The sequence below is a fragment of the Crocuta crocuta genome, unplaced genomic scaffold (genome assembly GCF_008692635.1).
Source record: "Crocuta crocuta isolate KB4526 unplaced genomic scaffold, BGI_CrCroc_1.0 scaffold16, whole genome shotgun sequence".
Taxonomy (NCBI): domain Eukaryota; kingdom Metazoa; phylum Chordata; class Mammalia; order Carnivora; family Hyaenidae; genus Crocuta; species Crocuta crocuta.
Window position 1 is genome coordinate 11,735,262 of NW_027531893.1, and position 17,428 is coordinate 11,752,689.

Here is a 17,428-nt window from a genome sequence, read left to right on the forward strand (position 1 = left end):
TCTCCCAGTGACCCATGAAGATGTCTTTGGGCATGGAGGCTATTTAAAAAATGTTTCTCTCAGAACTAAAAGCCATGTGTCCCTCTGTCGCAAGTTGTAGGCCATAGGACTTCATCAGAACCTTGTAGGGAGAGCCCTGTAGGGAACGGTGGAGTCAGCCGGCCTGCCCTTCCCTTGTCAGATGTTGGCAAACGTGCCTTACTCCTTGGCCATGTTGTCTTGAGAGGGCAGGAGGCCGTCAGAGAAGTCCTTCGGAGTGAGGAGAGAGTGGTGTCCATCCCTTGGGACCTCAGCCATCCTTAGGGGCCTGCCTGTTGTTCCTAGAAGGTCTGGACACCCTGCCTTGTCATTGAAAAGCTGCCTTCTGCCCGCCTGTCCTTTCCGCCCACTCTGTGCCCCTGGGGAACAGATCGAGAGGCCTGTAGACCTACTTCTCTTAGTTTTTGACGAGAGCCGGTTGTGTGTTTTTATGTCGCCCGTGTGTTTTTCTGTACTCTTCTGTTTTTATGAGGCATATGAAGTTGACTTGAATTTTTCTTTTCTCTAGTACTGTAAAATCATGCCTAGATCTTTTGGTTAACTGGCTGCACATATACCTTAATAACCAGGATTCGGGAACAAAGGCGTTTTGTGACGTTGCTCTCCACGGACCATTTTATTCAGCCTGCCAAGCTGTGTTCTACACTTTTGTTTTCAGACACAAGCAGCTTTTAGGTGGAAACCTCAAAGAAGGTCAGTGATGTGGGATTGGTGGATGTGAACTGGATTTTCCATGAATGCTAGTCACCCTTGAGAATGGAGAGTCGTTACTTTTTGGAGAGTTTGATGAGAACAGTGGAGGCGGAATGCAGTCAGACTTGTACCCAAAATTTCAGGCAGCCCTTAGCCCCCTACATCCTTCAAGCCCCCTCTTTCGCAGTGGATGGATTTGAGATGCGCACCCGTGTTTTAGAAGGTGGGTTCCAGAGTGATTATGACCCACCAGGGTGCCCTTCGCCAGAGGGGACGCCTGGCGATGCTTCCTGCTGTCACTGATGGGCCGCGAGGGCGGGTGTCTCCCCCTCCCAGGGGGAGCTAGGCACACGTAGGGTATTGACTGGGAGGGTTAGAACTGAAAACCAGGGGAATATGATTCTAAAGCTTGTGGGTAGAACAGGGATGCTGCTTTATCTAAGGACTTTAGCGTTAATCTTCCGGTTTTCACTCTTGCTAATTTCTAAGAGTTGTGTCGAATTTAACTCTGCGAATTTAACTCTGCCGGAGGAAGCTGGTTTGTTAGGTTATCGTAACAAGAACAATGCCAGTGAAGTCCCTATAAATGGTTTTGTTTATTTGCATGAAAAATTCAAATGGATCACTAGGCTCTTTCCTCTAAATCACATTTTCTCACTCTCTGACATTTGGGGCTGGAGAACCCTTTGCTGTGGGGGCCGCCCTGGTCGCTGTGGGGAGTTAGCACCCTGTCCTCACTCTTTCGTGACGACTGAAACTCTCCGGGACCTGCTGCGGGTCCTCACGGGGACACAGCTGCCTTGTGCTGAGAACCACAGCTCTAAGCTGACAGTTGTGTGTGTTGCAGTGTATGGATTTACTTATATCCTACTGCTTCTGAAAAGACGTGGGGGTTAAAATCAGTTGTATAAACCAGGAATAGGACAAGGGTTAGTGCAATGAAGGGGAAGTGTCGTCTTTTTTTTTTTGTATAAATAAATGATATGAGACTTGGTAAAGAAGATGTATTTCTTTTTTTTTTTTTATAGTTTTTTTAATGTTTTATTTATTTCTAGGAGAGAGAGAGAGAGCGCGAGCAGGGGAGGGTCAGAGAGAGGGAGTCACAGACTGAAACAGGCTCCAGGCTCTGAGCTGGCAGTCAATGCGGGGCTCGAACCCACGAACCGCGAGATCATGACCTAAGTGAAAGTCGGATGCTTAACCGACTAAGCCACCCAGGCGCCCCAAGAAGATGTATTTCTTGTAAGCTGTGACACTATCCCTTTATTTGTCATTTTTATCAAAATATACATCAAAGGTGGAAAGCTTGGCTGGCTTATCCGGAAGAACATGCAATTCTTGATCTCAGGGTCATGAATTTGAGCCCCGTTTTGGGTGTAGGTGTCACTTAAGTCAGTAAAACTTAAAAATAAACCATCAAAGAATCTCCTAAAAAAATTTACTTAAGCACAGGTGGGTTTGTTTGCCTTTTGAAGTAGATATGGTGTCTTAGTCTTACCAGCATAGGAGAGAATTTTAGTTTCTTGTTCCAGGAGAGCGGGATCTCATTCTTATTTTGCCTCCCTGGCTTCCTTGTAAAAACCCAGCACAGCACCTGAATGAAGTACGAGCAGCTGTCGCTCCCTTGGGTGGCACGCTTTTAGCCGTGCGGGTCCCGCTGGTGGCTGGCTGCTGTCATATTGGCACACGTGTCTGTGTGGGGAAGGCGGGAAGGAGGCATTTCAGGTGGTTCGGTCCGGACCTCTCGGGTGTAGCCTCCTTTTGTTACCTCAGTTTCGTAGGGATTTCATGGTTAACTGAAATCAAATCATGAGTGTTTTTCTCTGTAAACTCCACATGTGCTGAGCTTAAAAGAATCTGAATCCCAAATTGTCAGGTAAGTTCATAGCACACTAGGGATGTGTGCTTCTTTCCTGGGTCTTTGAAAGAATACCTGGTTTTCTTTAGAAGGTGAAGAGGCCTGAGCGGGTGTGGTTAAGCCTAGAGGCCTTGCGTCTAGCTCTGCCTTGTATGACCATGTGGACCTTTACTTAAAGCATATCTGCACGTAGATCCGTGGAGTTTTTTTTAAATGTGAAATACTCTGTGCTGCTTAAAGATACTTGGACTGTTATGTTTGTACTTTTTAAAAATGTTTTGTTTTTTAATCAAAGGTTTGAGATACCTTCAGAGTCTAAATTTTGAACGTATAGTGATGAGTCAGCTAAATCCTCTGAAGATTTGTCTGCCTTCGGTAGTCAACTTTTTTGCTGCAATCACAAGGTAAATTATTTATATTTTATTGGTGGAAATTATTTAGAAACAACTTTATATTAATCATGTAAAGTTTCATTAAATTTCTGTGAAATTATTCATTGAAATTAATAACCATAAAACATGTAAAAACCAGTAATGCAGTATGTACAGGAAATGCTACAGTTAGGGTTTTGGTTTTACTTGGGTGGTATTGGAAATTGCTGCTGCTATTTATTTGAGGGCGCTAATTCAGGAAAAGCCTCGGCACTTTGAAAAGTGAGGCAGCCAGAACGCTGGGCAGTACAGACCAGAGACGTTCATTAGAGTAATGCAGATGGACTGGACGCGAGAGAGGGCTGCGCAGCAGCAGGCGATGGGCCGGCGCGGGGCCCTTCTTTCTGGCCCGGGGCTCCAGCTCCCACACACTCGGAAGCCCTTCACACAGACTTCACCGCGTCCTCACAGTCCTGGGGCCGACGTGGTGAGACCCTGTTTAAGAACGGGGAGGCGGGGGCTGGGAGAGCTGGAGCGACCTGTGAGACGCTGGGCTAGATGGCAGCAGAGCCGCACCCGCCTGCGGGCGGCCTGGCGTTCCCCGAGTTAGTTTGCTTCGTGTGCGTGGCGAGTTGCAGACTTTGAGCCCTTGGTCAGGATACTCAGGTTAGGGTCATAGCTTAAAAACTTGAACACTTAAGAGTCTCTTCTGTTAGAAGACAAAGATTCCATCCTTTGGTCTCCTTTAGACCACTTGCTGCTCCTACTCGGGAAGTTTATTTTTCCTTTGCTGGTCATAGAGTTCACGGTGCTGTGTCTGTCCCAAGATCTCAAAAATGGTAACAGAATCAAGGAAAGGAATAGACAACAAGTAAGAGCCTTGGCAGGTGAAGGGTCCCAGCACGTAGCAGGAAGGTGGGAAGAAGAAGATGGAGTGAAGCAGGGCGGGTGCCCGACAGCGTTCCTGGGCCGGAACGAGAGGGCCTCCCTCGGCGAGCGGACTGTTCAGCAGGCTGTGGGCACGGGGCTGGGGCGGCAGGGTTGCTCCCCGGTGAGATGTCAGGCCAAGAACAAGGGGTGGACTTCCTGTGTCATTCTGTGCCAGCTGCTGTTGCTGACTTGGTGGTTCTGAGATTCGCATCGACCCATACAATTGCATTTGGATTTTAACTGCTCTGTGATGCTCTGTTCCTTTTTATAAGCTTATTTTTAATATTTATTTAATTTTGAATTTTAAATATTTATTTAGTTTTGAGAGACAGAGCGTGAGTGGGAGAGGGGCAGAGAGAGAGGGAGACACAGAATCCGAAGCCGGCTCCAGGCTCTGAGCTGTCCGCACAGAGGCCGACGCGGGGCTTGAACTCACCGACGGTGAGATCATGACCTGAGCTGAAGTCGGACGCTTAACCGACTGAGCCACCCAGGTGCCCCTATTGATTTTTTTTTTTAATTGATCCTTTGTTGGGATTTAGGTTGTTAGGTTTTCAGAATTGGGAACAGCAGCTCAGGGTTGTCATTGTAGGTGCATCTAGTAAAGCTCTCATGGCTTCAGTAGCCAAGTCTGTCCCTCAGTACCCACTGTCCTGTCCGTAAATCCCGAACTCCTTTATTCTCTTACAAACAGCAAAAATAGACCACTTCTGTAATTTTGCAAACTGTGAGTCCCACCTCGAATATGTACATTTTTAGTGAGCCGTGCCTGTTAATCATCTAAGCCTACTCTTGTTCTGAGAGTGACGGCCATGCTTTTCTCTCTTCTTATCAGCAAGCTTCTAAATAGTAGGCCTAGAAAGCTGTACCCTGAAAGCATTGCTTTCTCTTTCACGTTGTCTTTTCTCGCACTTACTGTGGGTGAGTAGCTCTGTGGTCAGAGCAGTTGTCGCACACTCACGGGCACGTCCGTGCCGAGTAATTCCATGTTAACCCCGCCCGTCTGTGGTTTGGTCTTGTGCTTCCGCAGTAAATACCAGCTGGTTTTCTGCTACACGATCATTGAGAGGAACAATCGCCAGATGCTCCCGGTTATTAGAAACACAGCTGGAGGGGACTCGGTGCAAACCTGCACGAACCCACTGGACACCTTCTTCCCCTTCGACCCTTGTGTGCTCAAGAGGTGGGTGCTGTGCTCTTGGCCCACCTGTCCGTGCAGGGTAACGGGTGACGTCTGCTTGCTCTTCCCACGAGTGGGGTTTCCTCGTCATCGAGTGGCCATTCGTACCTGTTGGTCAGCATCTCACGGTCTCCAACACGTGTGTCACGGGCCCCTAGTAGAGAGCGGCTGTTACAGGCTGTGGCGTGCCCTGAGCACCCAGGGCTGGGCAGACAGACCTTTAGCTCAGGAAGAACTCTGGCGTGACACCAAAGGTTTTCATTTATGTTTTGTTTTTCTTTAAACCTCTCAGTTTAAACATAAAAGGGAATGAGGCTAGAAGAGTCTGGATGGGGAGGCTGCTGCCTTTTCATGGTTCGTAATGTTCTGCCAAGCGACTTGCTCTTTCCTCCGGAGACCACATTGCATGCTGTTGCCCAGGGTCACCAGCAGTCACGTAGTGGATCTGGATGGTCGTTCAGGAAAACCACAAGCCAGTCATAACTTTGCACTTGGATAAGGAAACAGGACTTCTGCTTACAGTACAGTTTCTAACTAGCAACACAACAGTTTAGGGTTATCTGGTCCCCCAAGTCTTGGTTGGCCGAAACCAGATTGGTCTTTTTTCCCTGACCAATTTTTAGTAGATTTACTGTAGGGATATAAAAATATGAAGCTCCAGACTAATACAATTTTGTTTTCATTTAGACATGTTCTAACTCGTTGTTAGGCTTTGCACAGTTGGGAAATAATTTCACTTGAGAATAAATAGATGAGAAACAGCGGTTTAATCCTTTGTCTGAGTGGCTGAGGTTTTACAGAGAAGGGGCCACATTGTTTCCAGCGTTGACATACAGTATTTTTTGACACAATGATTACTTGAGCCACAGTTTTTGTTTTGGGTAGTGGATCCTGTGATAAAAGGGCTACTAGACATGTCTGACCTTCGCTGTAGCCTTGAACTTGATTTTGAAATGTGATCTCTGTCAACAGGTCGAAGAAATTCATTGATCCTGTTTATCAGATCTGGGAAGACATGAGTGCAGAGGAGCTTCAGGAGTTTACGAAACCTCTTAGAAAGGTACACTTGTGACTCAGCACACCAGCTCAGAGTGTCCAATGTGGAGACGGATGACAGTCATGTAGTCAATAGCTGTGTCACACTTTTAAACACTGCATTTTGTTCATTTTGCTTTTACAAAATTACAAGCTCAGGTTATGTTGTTATGAAAATAATTTTTGTTTTGTTTTTTAAATTCTTTTTTAATCTTTATTTCTGAGAGAGAGAGAGACAGAGTGCGAGCAGGGGAGGAACAGAGAGAGAGGGAGACACAGAATCCGAAGCAGGCTTCAGGCTCTGAGCTGTCAGCACAGAGCCAGACAGGGGCTCACACTCACGAACCATGAGATCATGACCTGAGCCTAAGTTGGACGCTTAACCGACTGAGCCACCCAGGCTCCCCAAGAGTTTTTGTTTTTTTGATGAATTGTTTAAACTAGATACTTTGTGGGGCACGTGGGTTGTTCAGTCAGTTAAGTGTCTGACTTTTTTTTGTTTATCTTGAGAGAGAGGATAAGTGCAAGTGGGGAAGAGGCAGAGAGAGAGAGAGAATATTCCAAACAGGCTCCATGCTGTCAGTGCAGAGTCTGACGGGGGGGGCCCCCATCTCATGAACTATGAGATCATGACCTGAGCCAACATCAAGAGTCAGACACTTAACCAACAGAGTCACCAGGTGCATCAAGTGTTTGACTTACTGAATTTGGCTCCAGTCATGACCTCAGGGTTGTGAGATCGAGCCCCATATCGGGCTCTGCACTACAGCAGAGAGCCTGCTTGGGATTCTCTCTCCGTCTCTCTCTGCCCCTCCCCTGTTCGTGTGTACACGTGCGCGTGCTCTCGCTCTCTCTCTCAAAAATAAACAGTTAAGAAAACAAAAACTAGATACTTTGTAAGGTGACTCTGGGAGGTGAAGGTTAATTAAAAATCAGTTCAACAAATTATAATTTTTTTATTTTTATTTTTAAATTTGTCTTGAGAGAGGGAGACAGAGAGATAACACGAGGGGGGGGAGAGGGAGAGAGAGAGATGGGGGGAGATAGAGAAAGAGAGAAAGAATCCCAAGCGGGCTGCACACTGCCAGTGCAGAGCCCAAAGTGGGGCTCGAACCCACAAACTTTTGAGATCATAACCTGTGTTGAAGCCAAGAGTCGGGTGCTTAACCAACTGAGCCACCCAGGGGCCCCTTAATAAATTACAGTCTCTGTCACATGGTCATTACCACCACAAAACAATCTCAAATTTACTTAGATCTCCTTTTTCATAAGTAAGCGTTGGAGAGCTCTTATTTCCTTTATATTTTGCTTTGGGAGTGGTCATTAATTCACTCATTTACACTGTTTAGATACAAGGGGGATGATACTGAGAATGACTTGTCATTGTTGCCTGGCCTCATTGAGCTTAAAATCTGTTTAAAAAATCAGACTTTTAACAAGTAGTGCCATGTGAGGAGCGTTGTGTGGGCAGTTGGTGATGAAGAAGCGTTCGTGGGAGGAAGCTTTCAAAATTAAGATACTCTTGGGGCCCCCAGGTGGCTAGTTGGTGAAGTGTCTAAGTCTTGATCTCAGCTCAGGTCATGATCCTGGGGTTGTGAGTTCAAGCCCTGTGTTGGGCTCCCTGCTGGGAAGGCGTGAAGAAAGAAGAAAAAAGTTATTTCCTATACCTTCATCTTTCCAGAAAGAAAGAAATTCTTTCCTCGAAGAAATTCTTGAAAGCTTTTCACACCGCCCCTAGTGATCTTACTGATAATCTCTGTTCTTTATATAGGAGGTGGTGGAAGATGAAGATGATGATTTTTTGAAAGGTGAAGTTGGGATTACACCGAGCTCCTTTGACCCGCATTTCCGGAGTCCCTCAAGTAGCGTGGGCTCCCCTCCCGTGTTCTACCTCCCGGACCAGTCGCCTGGGATCTCGAGGATTTGTGATTGAGACCGGCAACCACCCCCCCACGACCCCACGGGACCTGCCGGTACCAGGGCTCAGCCTGTTTGAACTAGAGTGAGTGTGTGCCTTGGGCACCTTACTGGCAAAGGCTTACTCTAGCATCTGAACAGACGGGGTGGAATTTTTTTTCTTTTTTGCTCCCGTGCAGACAAAAGACAAGACTGAATATCATGTGCAATATTTTAGAATGTAGTTGATGATAAATATTGAAGGCTTGACTTATGTGTTGGATGTATATTCTATATCTGTTACAGCTTTCTGGCATCATTGTGAAATTTCTGCTCTGGGCAGTAGCCTGTTCTAGCCGATGGCACATAGGTTAGGTCTGAGCCATGGTCACAGGACTTTGTTGATCCAGTTTATTTTCAGTGAAAAAAATCCTCTAGGAGGCTATTCCACATCTTTAAAATGATTTTACTTTGGGTTCATCGGTGGCCCTCGGCTGGAACCGGATTTGCGTGTTGGGATTTCCACACGGTGCGGAGCGGGCGAGAGGAAAGTGGGCAGGTGGCCCGAGCCGGTCCCTGGCCCTGGAAGCAGTGCGGGCACCCAGCGTTTTCAGGGACTGTCAGAGACCGAGGAAACGCCGGAAGAAAGCGATGGACGATGCAGGGAACCAGAAGCAGGCGAATCGTACCCTCGTGAGTGTGAAGATGAAGTTAAAGGAAACCCAGGAGTTCCGGGTAAATTAAATTCCCAGGCGCTGAGACTGGAGGCGGACTTTTATAAAACACAGCACGGGATTTTAGCGCGTGGCTCCCAGGACTGCGGTTAGGACGGGAAGTGCTTGTTTGTAGTGGAATGTTACTTGAGGTTTTTTGTGTATGTTTTTATTTTTTTAACTAGAGTCAGTTTGGTCATTTTGAGAATGTCTGTGTGCTGTGGGGCCGTGGAGAAGGGCCTGGGTTATGTGGTGGAATAGTTTTGGTAGCAGCAGCAGGCAGGCTACGGTTACAGCCACAGCTTCTGCCTGCTGGCTGGGGTACCGGGGATGTGAGCTCAGTGAAATCCTCCTCGGGGAGGCCCTTTTTGTACTTTTATAATTAAACACCAGGAGAGAGGCGTCTAAACACCCTCACTTCGTAACACGTGTGTGCAAGCACACGGCTGGGCTCATTCTGTGGCTCATGCGTATTTTAGCGTCATTCCTTGTGTGTGTACTTCTGTGTTACTTGTGAAAATGAACATCTCTAAACATATTTATTTTTCTGCCACTTTTCCTATTATTTAAAAGCAAGCAATATTTTCTCGATCGCAAATATTTTGTAATGAAATACTTTCTATTTCCTGGGGCTTTGTATGCTCTCGTATAATTATATTGATGGCGATGTAGAGTAAGTATGTTTTTGGAAAACAAATTTTTATTGGTTTAAAAAGTTTTGGATATTGGTGATTTTCTTTTGGTGACTTGGTGGACCGTCATTGGAGAACCTTTAGGGTCTCCGCTTTCTAACTGCTGGCTAAAGGTGGGGGTGGGGGGTTGTGTCCTGGATGACCGAGTCCATGGAAATGTGTCCCTAGAAAATCACGGTGAGCGGGCCTTTGTGGGTTGAGACATTTCAGTGCAGAAGGGTATCTTTACAAGTGAGTCTGTTTAATGTCAGAAGAGTTTGAGGAAAAAACCTTTGTGAACATTGAACAATGACATAGTTAATCTGGATATTTTGTTCTTACACCAGTAATGGAGTGAAGGGAGGTACCCCAATAAAGAGGCTTCTCACACAGTGTTTGGATTTCTTTGGTTTTTACTGATGAGCACGAAAGCTCCGCTCAGGAACTGCAGCTAACAAGTCAGGTGGTTTTCAAAGGCGGAAGTACTGCCTGAGTGGCTGCTGGCGGGTTGGGGGCGGGGTGAGGAAGTAAAGTACACGCTGGTGATGGGAAGGACTTTCGGGTCAACTAAGGTGTCACCGGCTCTGTGAGCACGGCCAGCCACAGAGCCACCGAGGCTTGAACTGGTTCCAGGAGAACAAACACTTCTTCCAGAAATGCACATGCTTTGAAGGAATATCCGTGGAAAAAAAATTTGGAAGTTTCTTTGGGAAATCTATAGAAAGAGTTTTCTATTCCTCTTATTGAAAAGTGGGCTTTCATTGGGGGTAGGAGTTAGTTCTAGGGTCTATCCGTTTGTCTGTCTGCAGTGGGTGGGTCTTCTCTAATGGGAAGTGGCTAATTTACACAAGCCTGAAAGGACCAGGGACTTCTAAAGTGTCATGGGGGCCAGACTTGGCTTCTTGAACTAGCTGTGTGACCTTGAGCAAGTTACCTAGGCTCTCTGGGAGCTCCACACTGAGCTGTAAAGTGGAAATAACTACCACCTACTTGAGGGTTGTGAGGATGAAGTGAAAATGCATGGAAAGGCAATAGCTGTTTGGCTGCCTTGTGAGAAGGTAGTTAAGCAGGAAGCACTTTCACAGGAGGGTCTTTTAAAGGCAAAGGTAACTTATTTCGTCCACATTGATTGCCTCCTTGGTACTGGCTTCAGAGGCCTCACCTGGACAGGAAGGGCCAGTGTCTGCCCTCTGCCAGGTGTGGCTTACTGTGGTTAATTCTGGGTGGCAGGAACCCCTTGGGATGCCATCGCGACAGTTCCTGCGCTGTGAGGTAGCTGTTCCTCTCACCACTCGTTTTGTGAAATTCCATTTTGGTTAACGTATTGTCGCGGCCGGTCTATTTAAGTATTATTTCCAAATTTCAGGATAGAGCCCCTCGGTGAGAAGCCTCACACCGGGGTACCTGTCCTCAGTAGGGACTGGATGGCACCTCCTTGATCTTTTACCCCCAAGGCTCGGAGCCCATCAGTGAGTGCCAGCTGAACGCCGCGCAGCACGTGTAACTGATGGGTTCTCAGTGTGTGGGGCTAGGCCCTGTTTCCGCGGTTTACGACGGCTTACGTTTACTCATTCACGGAACACAATCCTATGGAGCAGCACAGCAGGTTCCCCAGCCAGGAGTAACGTGCTCAAGGTCAGAATGAGAAGTAGCAGACAGTCGTGGTCTTGAATGGAGGCAGTCAGACCCCAGAGCCCGCACTCCGGGCCGGGTTGGCTGATCTGAGAACTAACGCTGAGCACCCAGCGAAGGCGCTCGCCCAAAGCCCAGCTTCTCTTCCCGCTGCGACGTCCACGCTTTCGGGACTACATTTCCCAGCGCCCCCTGCGGGCCGGTCCCTCGCGTTTGGACTACATCTCCCACAGGGCCTTGCGATCCCGCCCCCGATTTCCTGAGCCGCGCGGGGCCGCACCGCCCCCGTGGGACTTCACTTCCCAGCCGCNGCCGGATTTAAACTTGGCGCAGCTGAGCCGCTGTCGGCACGTTGGGAGCCCCGGCCGCCCGCAGCGATCTTCTGCCTTCTCTCGGGGCATCTGTGGGGCTTTCACCTACCTTGGGCCTTCGAGGGCACGTGCCAAGGCCTCTCTTTGCCGGCAGAGGGGCCGGCGGCCCAGAGAGGCTAAGCGACTTGCCCGAGTTCGCACAGCATCGCGGCTGGAGGGCGCCCGGAGGACGCCTGGGGACTCTCGACTCTGGGCGGGCGGGTCCCCACCCNCGCACGGGGCTCGGGGTATTTTTAGCCTGAAAAAGGGCCCTGCTGCTCCCCAGCTGAGCGGTGTTGAGGACCACGCCCTGATGGGAGAAGGGTTTGGGTTCTGTTTCGTCTTCTTGCTTTTGTCCTCAAGCAGGTCTGTGAACCCCTCGTCCATGCTTATGCAGACGGTTTGGAAAGGGGCTCTTGGGTCCAAACCTTCCACTTGCCCCGGATCTAGTGAAGGGGGAATCGGTCAATTCATTGATTGGAGGTACATGCTGAGCCTCCACTCCTTGCTGGGCGCCGTGCTGGCCTCCTTCCTACAGTCAGGGCCGACCGCTTTGCAGCCTAGTTAGAGGGCATGGTTTCTAACCACAGAAAGGCTCAAAGACGTCAACTGTTAAGTGTGGTGAAGGCAGAATGTCCCCTTTCACTCTGAAATGTGAGGCAGACGACCTGGACTACTCTGTAGGTTCCCGGAAGGTATTTTTGAGGTTTCCTCTGTGACCTTTGCAGTTTGTAATTATTTTGTCTGCATGGGCTTTTTTCTTCTTTTTTAATTGTCCCTTGATCTGTCCCCCTAGAATGTAAACTTCCTGAAAGCAGACAAAGTATGTGTCACTGTTGGTGTCCTCAGAGCCTGGGGCAGCCGCTGGCAGTGAATCTGCACCTTGTAATTTACTTGTTATATAAATGAGTGAACACAGCGACTCCTGAAAATGACTTGAAGGTTGAGGAGTTCGCGACCGGGGAAAGGGGACCGCGCTATGACTCTCAGCTTGCATTTTGGGAAGACAGTGGGAATCTTAGCCAGCACCTACTGGGTACTTAGACACTACGCACTGCACTGTGCTAAGCACTTTCCTTGGGGCACATCGCTGTCACATCCACCGAGGGGAAAAAATTTCAGCTGCCTAAGGAATTAAGGTGACAGCATCTTTCTGTCTGTCTGAAAATTTCTGTGATAAAGAGTTGGAAAGCTCAGTGTTCAAGGTGGCACAGTCTGTGGAGGGGAGGGGGGAAGGGGGCGGAGGGATGTGACGAGCCAGGGTGGCCTGCCATCTTGAAGGGAAAGGCCACGTCCTGGGTGCCGATTTGCATCACAGGAAACTGGGGGATGGGTCACGTAGCCCCACTTAGCCATTGTAGGGAGGAAGCTTGGGCGCAAGGGAGAGACTTGAATGGGGAGGGAGGAGAGAGCATTCTAGGAAGGTGAGCAAGCAAGACAGCTAGGTGGGGGGGCGGGGAGCAGGCGCCCTGGGGTCAGGCGGACGGAGAGAGGAAGGCAAACCCTGCGAGGTGGGTCGCACCTGGATTAGAGGAGTTTTTGGTGGCTCTTTCAAGGAATAAGGAGGAGAAGATGACAAGTTTCATGACATTCTTTTTCTGTCTATAACAAGTAGCGTGTCCCCTTTGTAAGAAAAAGAACACAGAAATGTCACAAAGAAAAAAATTCATCTGGGACTTTTGTCATTCTTGCCGTTTTGGTAAACGCCCTTCCAGAGGTGTTTCTTTGTATAGGAATGGTACCCTTCTAGAAACGAGAGCGTGCCACCTGTTCTGTGATGTGTCTTTCCCGTCACCACCTGGCCCACGCAGGACCAGCGGTTACCAGCCTGTCCCTCGCCACGCCCAGCGCAGAATAATAACTGCTAGTTGTTAGTCCCATTTTACAGACGAGGACTGGGAGGCCCAGAGGCGTGGAGCGGGTTGTCCGGGGTCCCACGTCCCCAAAGTGGCGAAGCCCCCGCCGGGACCCTGGCACAGTGCCCTTGAGTCTAGAAGTGCGGTGCTCAGTGCAGCGGCCCCGGCCTCGTGCGGCCAGTGGCCGCTGTGCGAAGGTTGCCGTCCCCGCACGGAGTCCCTCCGGGCCGTGCTGCGAACCGGTCACCGGGCGCTGGGTCGGCGGCAGTGGCGGAGTGTGGCTCCGTAGACTCCCACGCTGCGAACGCGCCGTAACTTCGTTCCTGCTGCTGAGCGCGGAGGGGATTTAGAAATCTGCGTGGGGAACAGTCACGGAGCTACGGCTTCATAAACCCCGTCATTATTCCTCCAAGTGAAATCGCTGAACTGCAAGGATTTCCGAGCAGAAAAGGGGTGTCCCCAAGGCCGCGTTTTGAAGCCGTGATGCCAGCGGGCGTAGTGACAGCCCCCTTCCCCCCCCGCAAGCCTGCCGCCGCCAAGCCTCACACAACCCAGGGAGCAGATGGCATGGCCCCTTTTCCCGCAGGAGGGGAACCGAATGTAGCAGAGGGGGGGGAAGAGCACGTGACCATGGAGAATTTGGGGTCTGAATTCGGGGTCCGGAGCCTCTAGTCCCGAGCTAGCCCACCAGCCAAGAATGGTTTTTACATGTTTAAATGGTGGGGGTTTAAAAAAAAAAAATCAAAAAAACACTTTCAGGGCGCCCGGGCGGCTCAGTTGGTTAAGTGTCTGACTCTTGGTTTCGGCTCAGGTCGCAATCTGAAGGTTGGTGAGTTCGAGCCCCGCATCGGGCTCCTCACTGAGCTTGGAGCCCGCTTGCTCTTCTCTCTCCACTCCCCTTCTCTTGGCCCCTCCCCCCTACTCTCAATAATAAAATAAAAACATGTACAAAAATGAGCACACTTTCGAGACGTGTGAAATTGTATGAAGTTAGCTCAAATTTCTGCGTCGCCCATTATTCACGTCTTCCGGCGACACGGTGGCATCCGTTTGTTTATGTGTTGTCCCGGCCGCTTTCAGGCTACACAGCAGAGCCTAGTGGTGGCAACAGGAGGCCGCACCCCAGCAGAGCCCAAAATAGTTCCTGTCCGGCCCTTTTCAGAGGAAAGTTTGCTGAGCCCCGGCCCCGGAGGGCAGCGACGTGGGACGGGAGCTGGGAAAGGAGGGCCTCCCGCACAGGAGAGGTGGTTTTGTCTTTTTTTTTACCGTGAATGTTAGTGTCCAGAGAGGATCAGAGGCCGAGAGGCTGGCCTCCTCTCTCCCGGGAAGGGACGGGGGGGTTGACGGAGTCGCTCTCTGTGTGTTTTCCACAGAGGAGAAGTTTGGCTGCGCTTTTTTCTTTTGTTAAAAGCGGAAAACCAAAACAACATGTTCTTTGCGCTTTGTGGCATCATCTCTTCTGATGATTTATGCCTCTGTCTGGGAAACAGTACTGTGGGGGGGGGGGTGGAGAGGGTGTGGAGGGNAGTGGCCGTTCACACGCACACCCGGCTTTGCTTTCGGGGTGGTGGCCCCGGCGTGGACATCTGTGGCCAGAAGTGGCCCTGGCCCTCCCCCCCTGCCCCTGAAAGAACAGAGCTCAAGGTCAGTATTCAGGGGCCGACGGAAAGGAGAGTCTGTGTTGTCCTGTGTCTAATTTCGAGTCAAGGTGAGGTGACAGCGGTGTGACACGCAGAGCACTCGTGAGGCGAGCTGTTTACCGAGTTGCGGAGCCGTGAGTCATGGCCGATCCCTCCCTGACTGGCCCGGCCGGCTGACGTGGCCTTTCACTTACTCCTTCTCGTCTGTTCTGTCGAGGAGCCATCATGCTAACGGCTACTTTGCTTCCAGGGAATGGCAGTTTGTTAAGAGAAGAGAACTCTGGGTAACTGATCAAGCTGATTGTGATTTTTTTTTTTTCTATCTTGTATTTTATTATTGACGAAGTAAGCAAGCGCCAGCCTCAGTGGGTGCCCGTCCTGACCGTGGCGAGTTTCCCGTGTGAGACCGTGAGACCGTGCAGCTGGGGTCTGGTGTGGACACCACAAAGCTCCTCTGGGTTTGCCCATTTGGGTAGGAGTCTGTTCTTCGAGGAGTTTACTTGTTGCAACTAACAAGGAAATAGTGATCCAGCTACGTCCCCTGTGATGACGTAAATTCTTGGATCAATCTGGCCCTTTTGGGTTTTTTTAATGTTTATTTTTGAGAGACAGAGTGGGAGAGGGAGAGAGGCATAGAGCGAGCGAGACACAGAATCTGAAGCAGGCTCCAGGCTCCGAGCTGTCAGCACAGAGCCCGACACAGGGCTCGAACTCGTGAACTACGAGATCATGACCTGACCCAGAGTCGGACACTTAACCGACTGAGCCACCCAGGTGCCCCTCGGTCTGACGTTTTTGAAAAGTTTGTTTTCATTAAAGAATCTGACCACGTGAGGTTGTTTTTTTTTTTAAAGTGTACTGTGTAAGACTTTTAAAAATTTTAATTCCTGTGCAGTTAACATACGGTGATCGTTAGTTGCAGGGGCACAGTCTAGCGGGTCAACACTCGCACCCACGACTCCAGGCTTCCTGCGGAAGAATTTCTGTCAGTATGAAGTGAGAGGTCTGGACTCCTAATATTAACACCCTTTTTCTAAATTTGCTGATTGATGATGGGCCCTTTCTGGTTGTCTGCGTCTGTCACAACTGCATCATAGCACAATTATGGCGTCGTGACAAGGCGACAGCACACACTAACGCGCCCTGTGTGGCCGTGGCCATGCGGGTGAATCTCCTCCGGGTGCCGCCTCCTGTGTGGCAGCGCTGGAGCCCTGCGGCAATCACCGCATGGTTATGATTTTTAAATTATTTTTTTAACATTTTTGAGAGAGAGAGAGAGAGAGAGAGAGAGAACATGAGTGGGGGAGGGGCAGAGAGAGAGGGAGACACAGAATCCGAAGCAGGTTCCAGGCTCTGAGCTGTCAGCACAGAGCCCGATGTGGGGCTCAAACCCACGAACTGTGAGGTCATGACCTGAGCCAAAGTGGGATGCGTAACCGACTGAGTGGCCCTATTTGTAACCTCTAAAGGTTGTTTTGTTTTGTTTTTCTCTTCTTGTCAGTGTATGTTTCAAAACCATTTTCCCCTAGTCTCCGTTTTTCCTGAGTGTGTGTTAGTGTGAGTCAGTTGTGCATAAGTCACTCGCCTCTGCTGTTAAGCAACACAGGGCTGTGCGCTGGGGAGGAGGGGCTTCCCCAGGCCTGATCCCCAGCGTGGGGACGACCAGCTCCGGGGCAGGGCCAGCAGGCGCCTCTCTCACACGAGGGCTGCGCTTCGGGGCCGGCCGGGTCCTTGCGCAGGCGGTCAGGGTCCCCTCCCGACGGGAGCCCCGGAGAGTCCCTTGCTCTTGTGGAGAAGGGGCTACACTCTGGCCTTGTGGGTTAAACAGAGCACAGAAGCTCACCTTGGCCTTGGCCTTGCCCCCCGCGGTAGTGGCCGCGCCCCGATCCGCNACCCGGCCCTCACTAATTTCCGTCCCTCTTTTATTTTTTGTTTGTTTGTTTTAATTGAACAGGAAAGAGCCAGACTTCTGAGAGGTCAGTCTGTTCAGCAAGTGGGACCCCAGGGCCTCCTGTATGTTCAGCAGAGAGAGCTTGCGGCGGCCTCCCCGCAGGATGGTAGGTTAGGAAGCCGTGCGCTGGGCCTTGTCCCCGGGGCCGCCGGGTCCTTCATTCTCTCTCTTTTCCAAACAGGCTCCATCTCCATTCTGGGTTCGGATGACGCCACCACTTGTCACATTGTGGTCCTGAGGCACACAGGTACGCGAGAGGGAGGAAGGGCCCCACCGCGCGTCTCTGCACTTGNGTGTGGCATCTCCCTGGCACCCCGGTCACAAGGGTTGGCGGGGCAGCGTAGATCCTTCTAGATCTTCCTCCGGGGTATTGACACAGGAGGTGTCAGAGTAGATCTGGCTCGTGCTCGGAGCTCTCGCCCTGGGTAACATGCGTCGTCGCCCTGTTTGCTCCAGGTAACGGGGCCACCTGCCTGACCCACTGTGACGGCAGCGACACCAAAGCGGAGGTCCCCCTCATCATGAGCTCCATCAAATCCTTCTCGGACCACGCTCCGTGTGGAAGGTGAGCGCCACGCTCCTCCATCCCGTGACGCCGGGCACTGTGCCCTGG

At 50.3% G+C, this 17,428-nt stretch overlaps 2 protein-coding genes across 3 annotated transcripts in view; both read left to right on the top strand.

Annotated features, from left to right (window-relative positions):
* RRN3 (RNA polymerase I transcription factor RRN3) overlaps positions 1-9,781 on the top strand; it is a 29,658-nt gene extending 19,877 nt beyond the window's left edge. The window contains exons 14-18 of the mRNA XM_077773255.1: positions 548-732; positions 2,886-2,994; positions 4,922-5,074; positions 6,044-6,131; positions 7,878-9,781. Of these exons, the coding sequence (XP_077629381.1) occupies positions 548-732; positions 2,886-2,994; positions 4,922-5,074; positions 6,044-6,131; positions 7,878-8,039 (697 nt within the window). The 3' untranslated portion in view covers positions 8,040-9,781. The remainder of the gene's footprint in view (positions 1-547; positions 733-2,885; positions 2,995-4,921; positions 5,075-6,043; positions 6,132-7,877) is intronic.
* Positions 9,782-14,162: 4,381 nt separating this feature from the next.
* NTAN1 (N-terminal asparagine amidase) overlaps positions 14,163-17,428 on the top strand; it is a 9,759-nt gene continuing 6,493 nt past the window's right edge. The window contains exons 1-4 of one of the 2 annotated variants that reach the window (XM_077773152.1): positions 14,163-14,468; positions 16,819-16,921; positions 16,997-17,062; positions 17,272-17,380. In XM_077773152.1, the coding sequence (XP_077629278.1) occupies positions 14,178-14,468; positions 16,819-16,921; positions 16,997-17,062; positions 17,272-17,380 (569 nt within the window). In that variant the 5' untranslated portion in view covers positions 14,163-14,177. Of the gene's footprint in view, positions 14,469-16,818; positions 16,922-16,996; positions 17,063-17,271; positions 17,381-17,428 lie in introns of those variants that run through there. The other variant, XM_077773151.1, reaches the window with a different exon arrangement.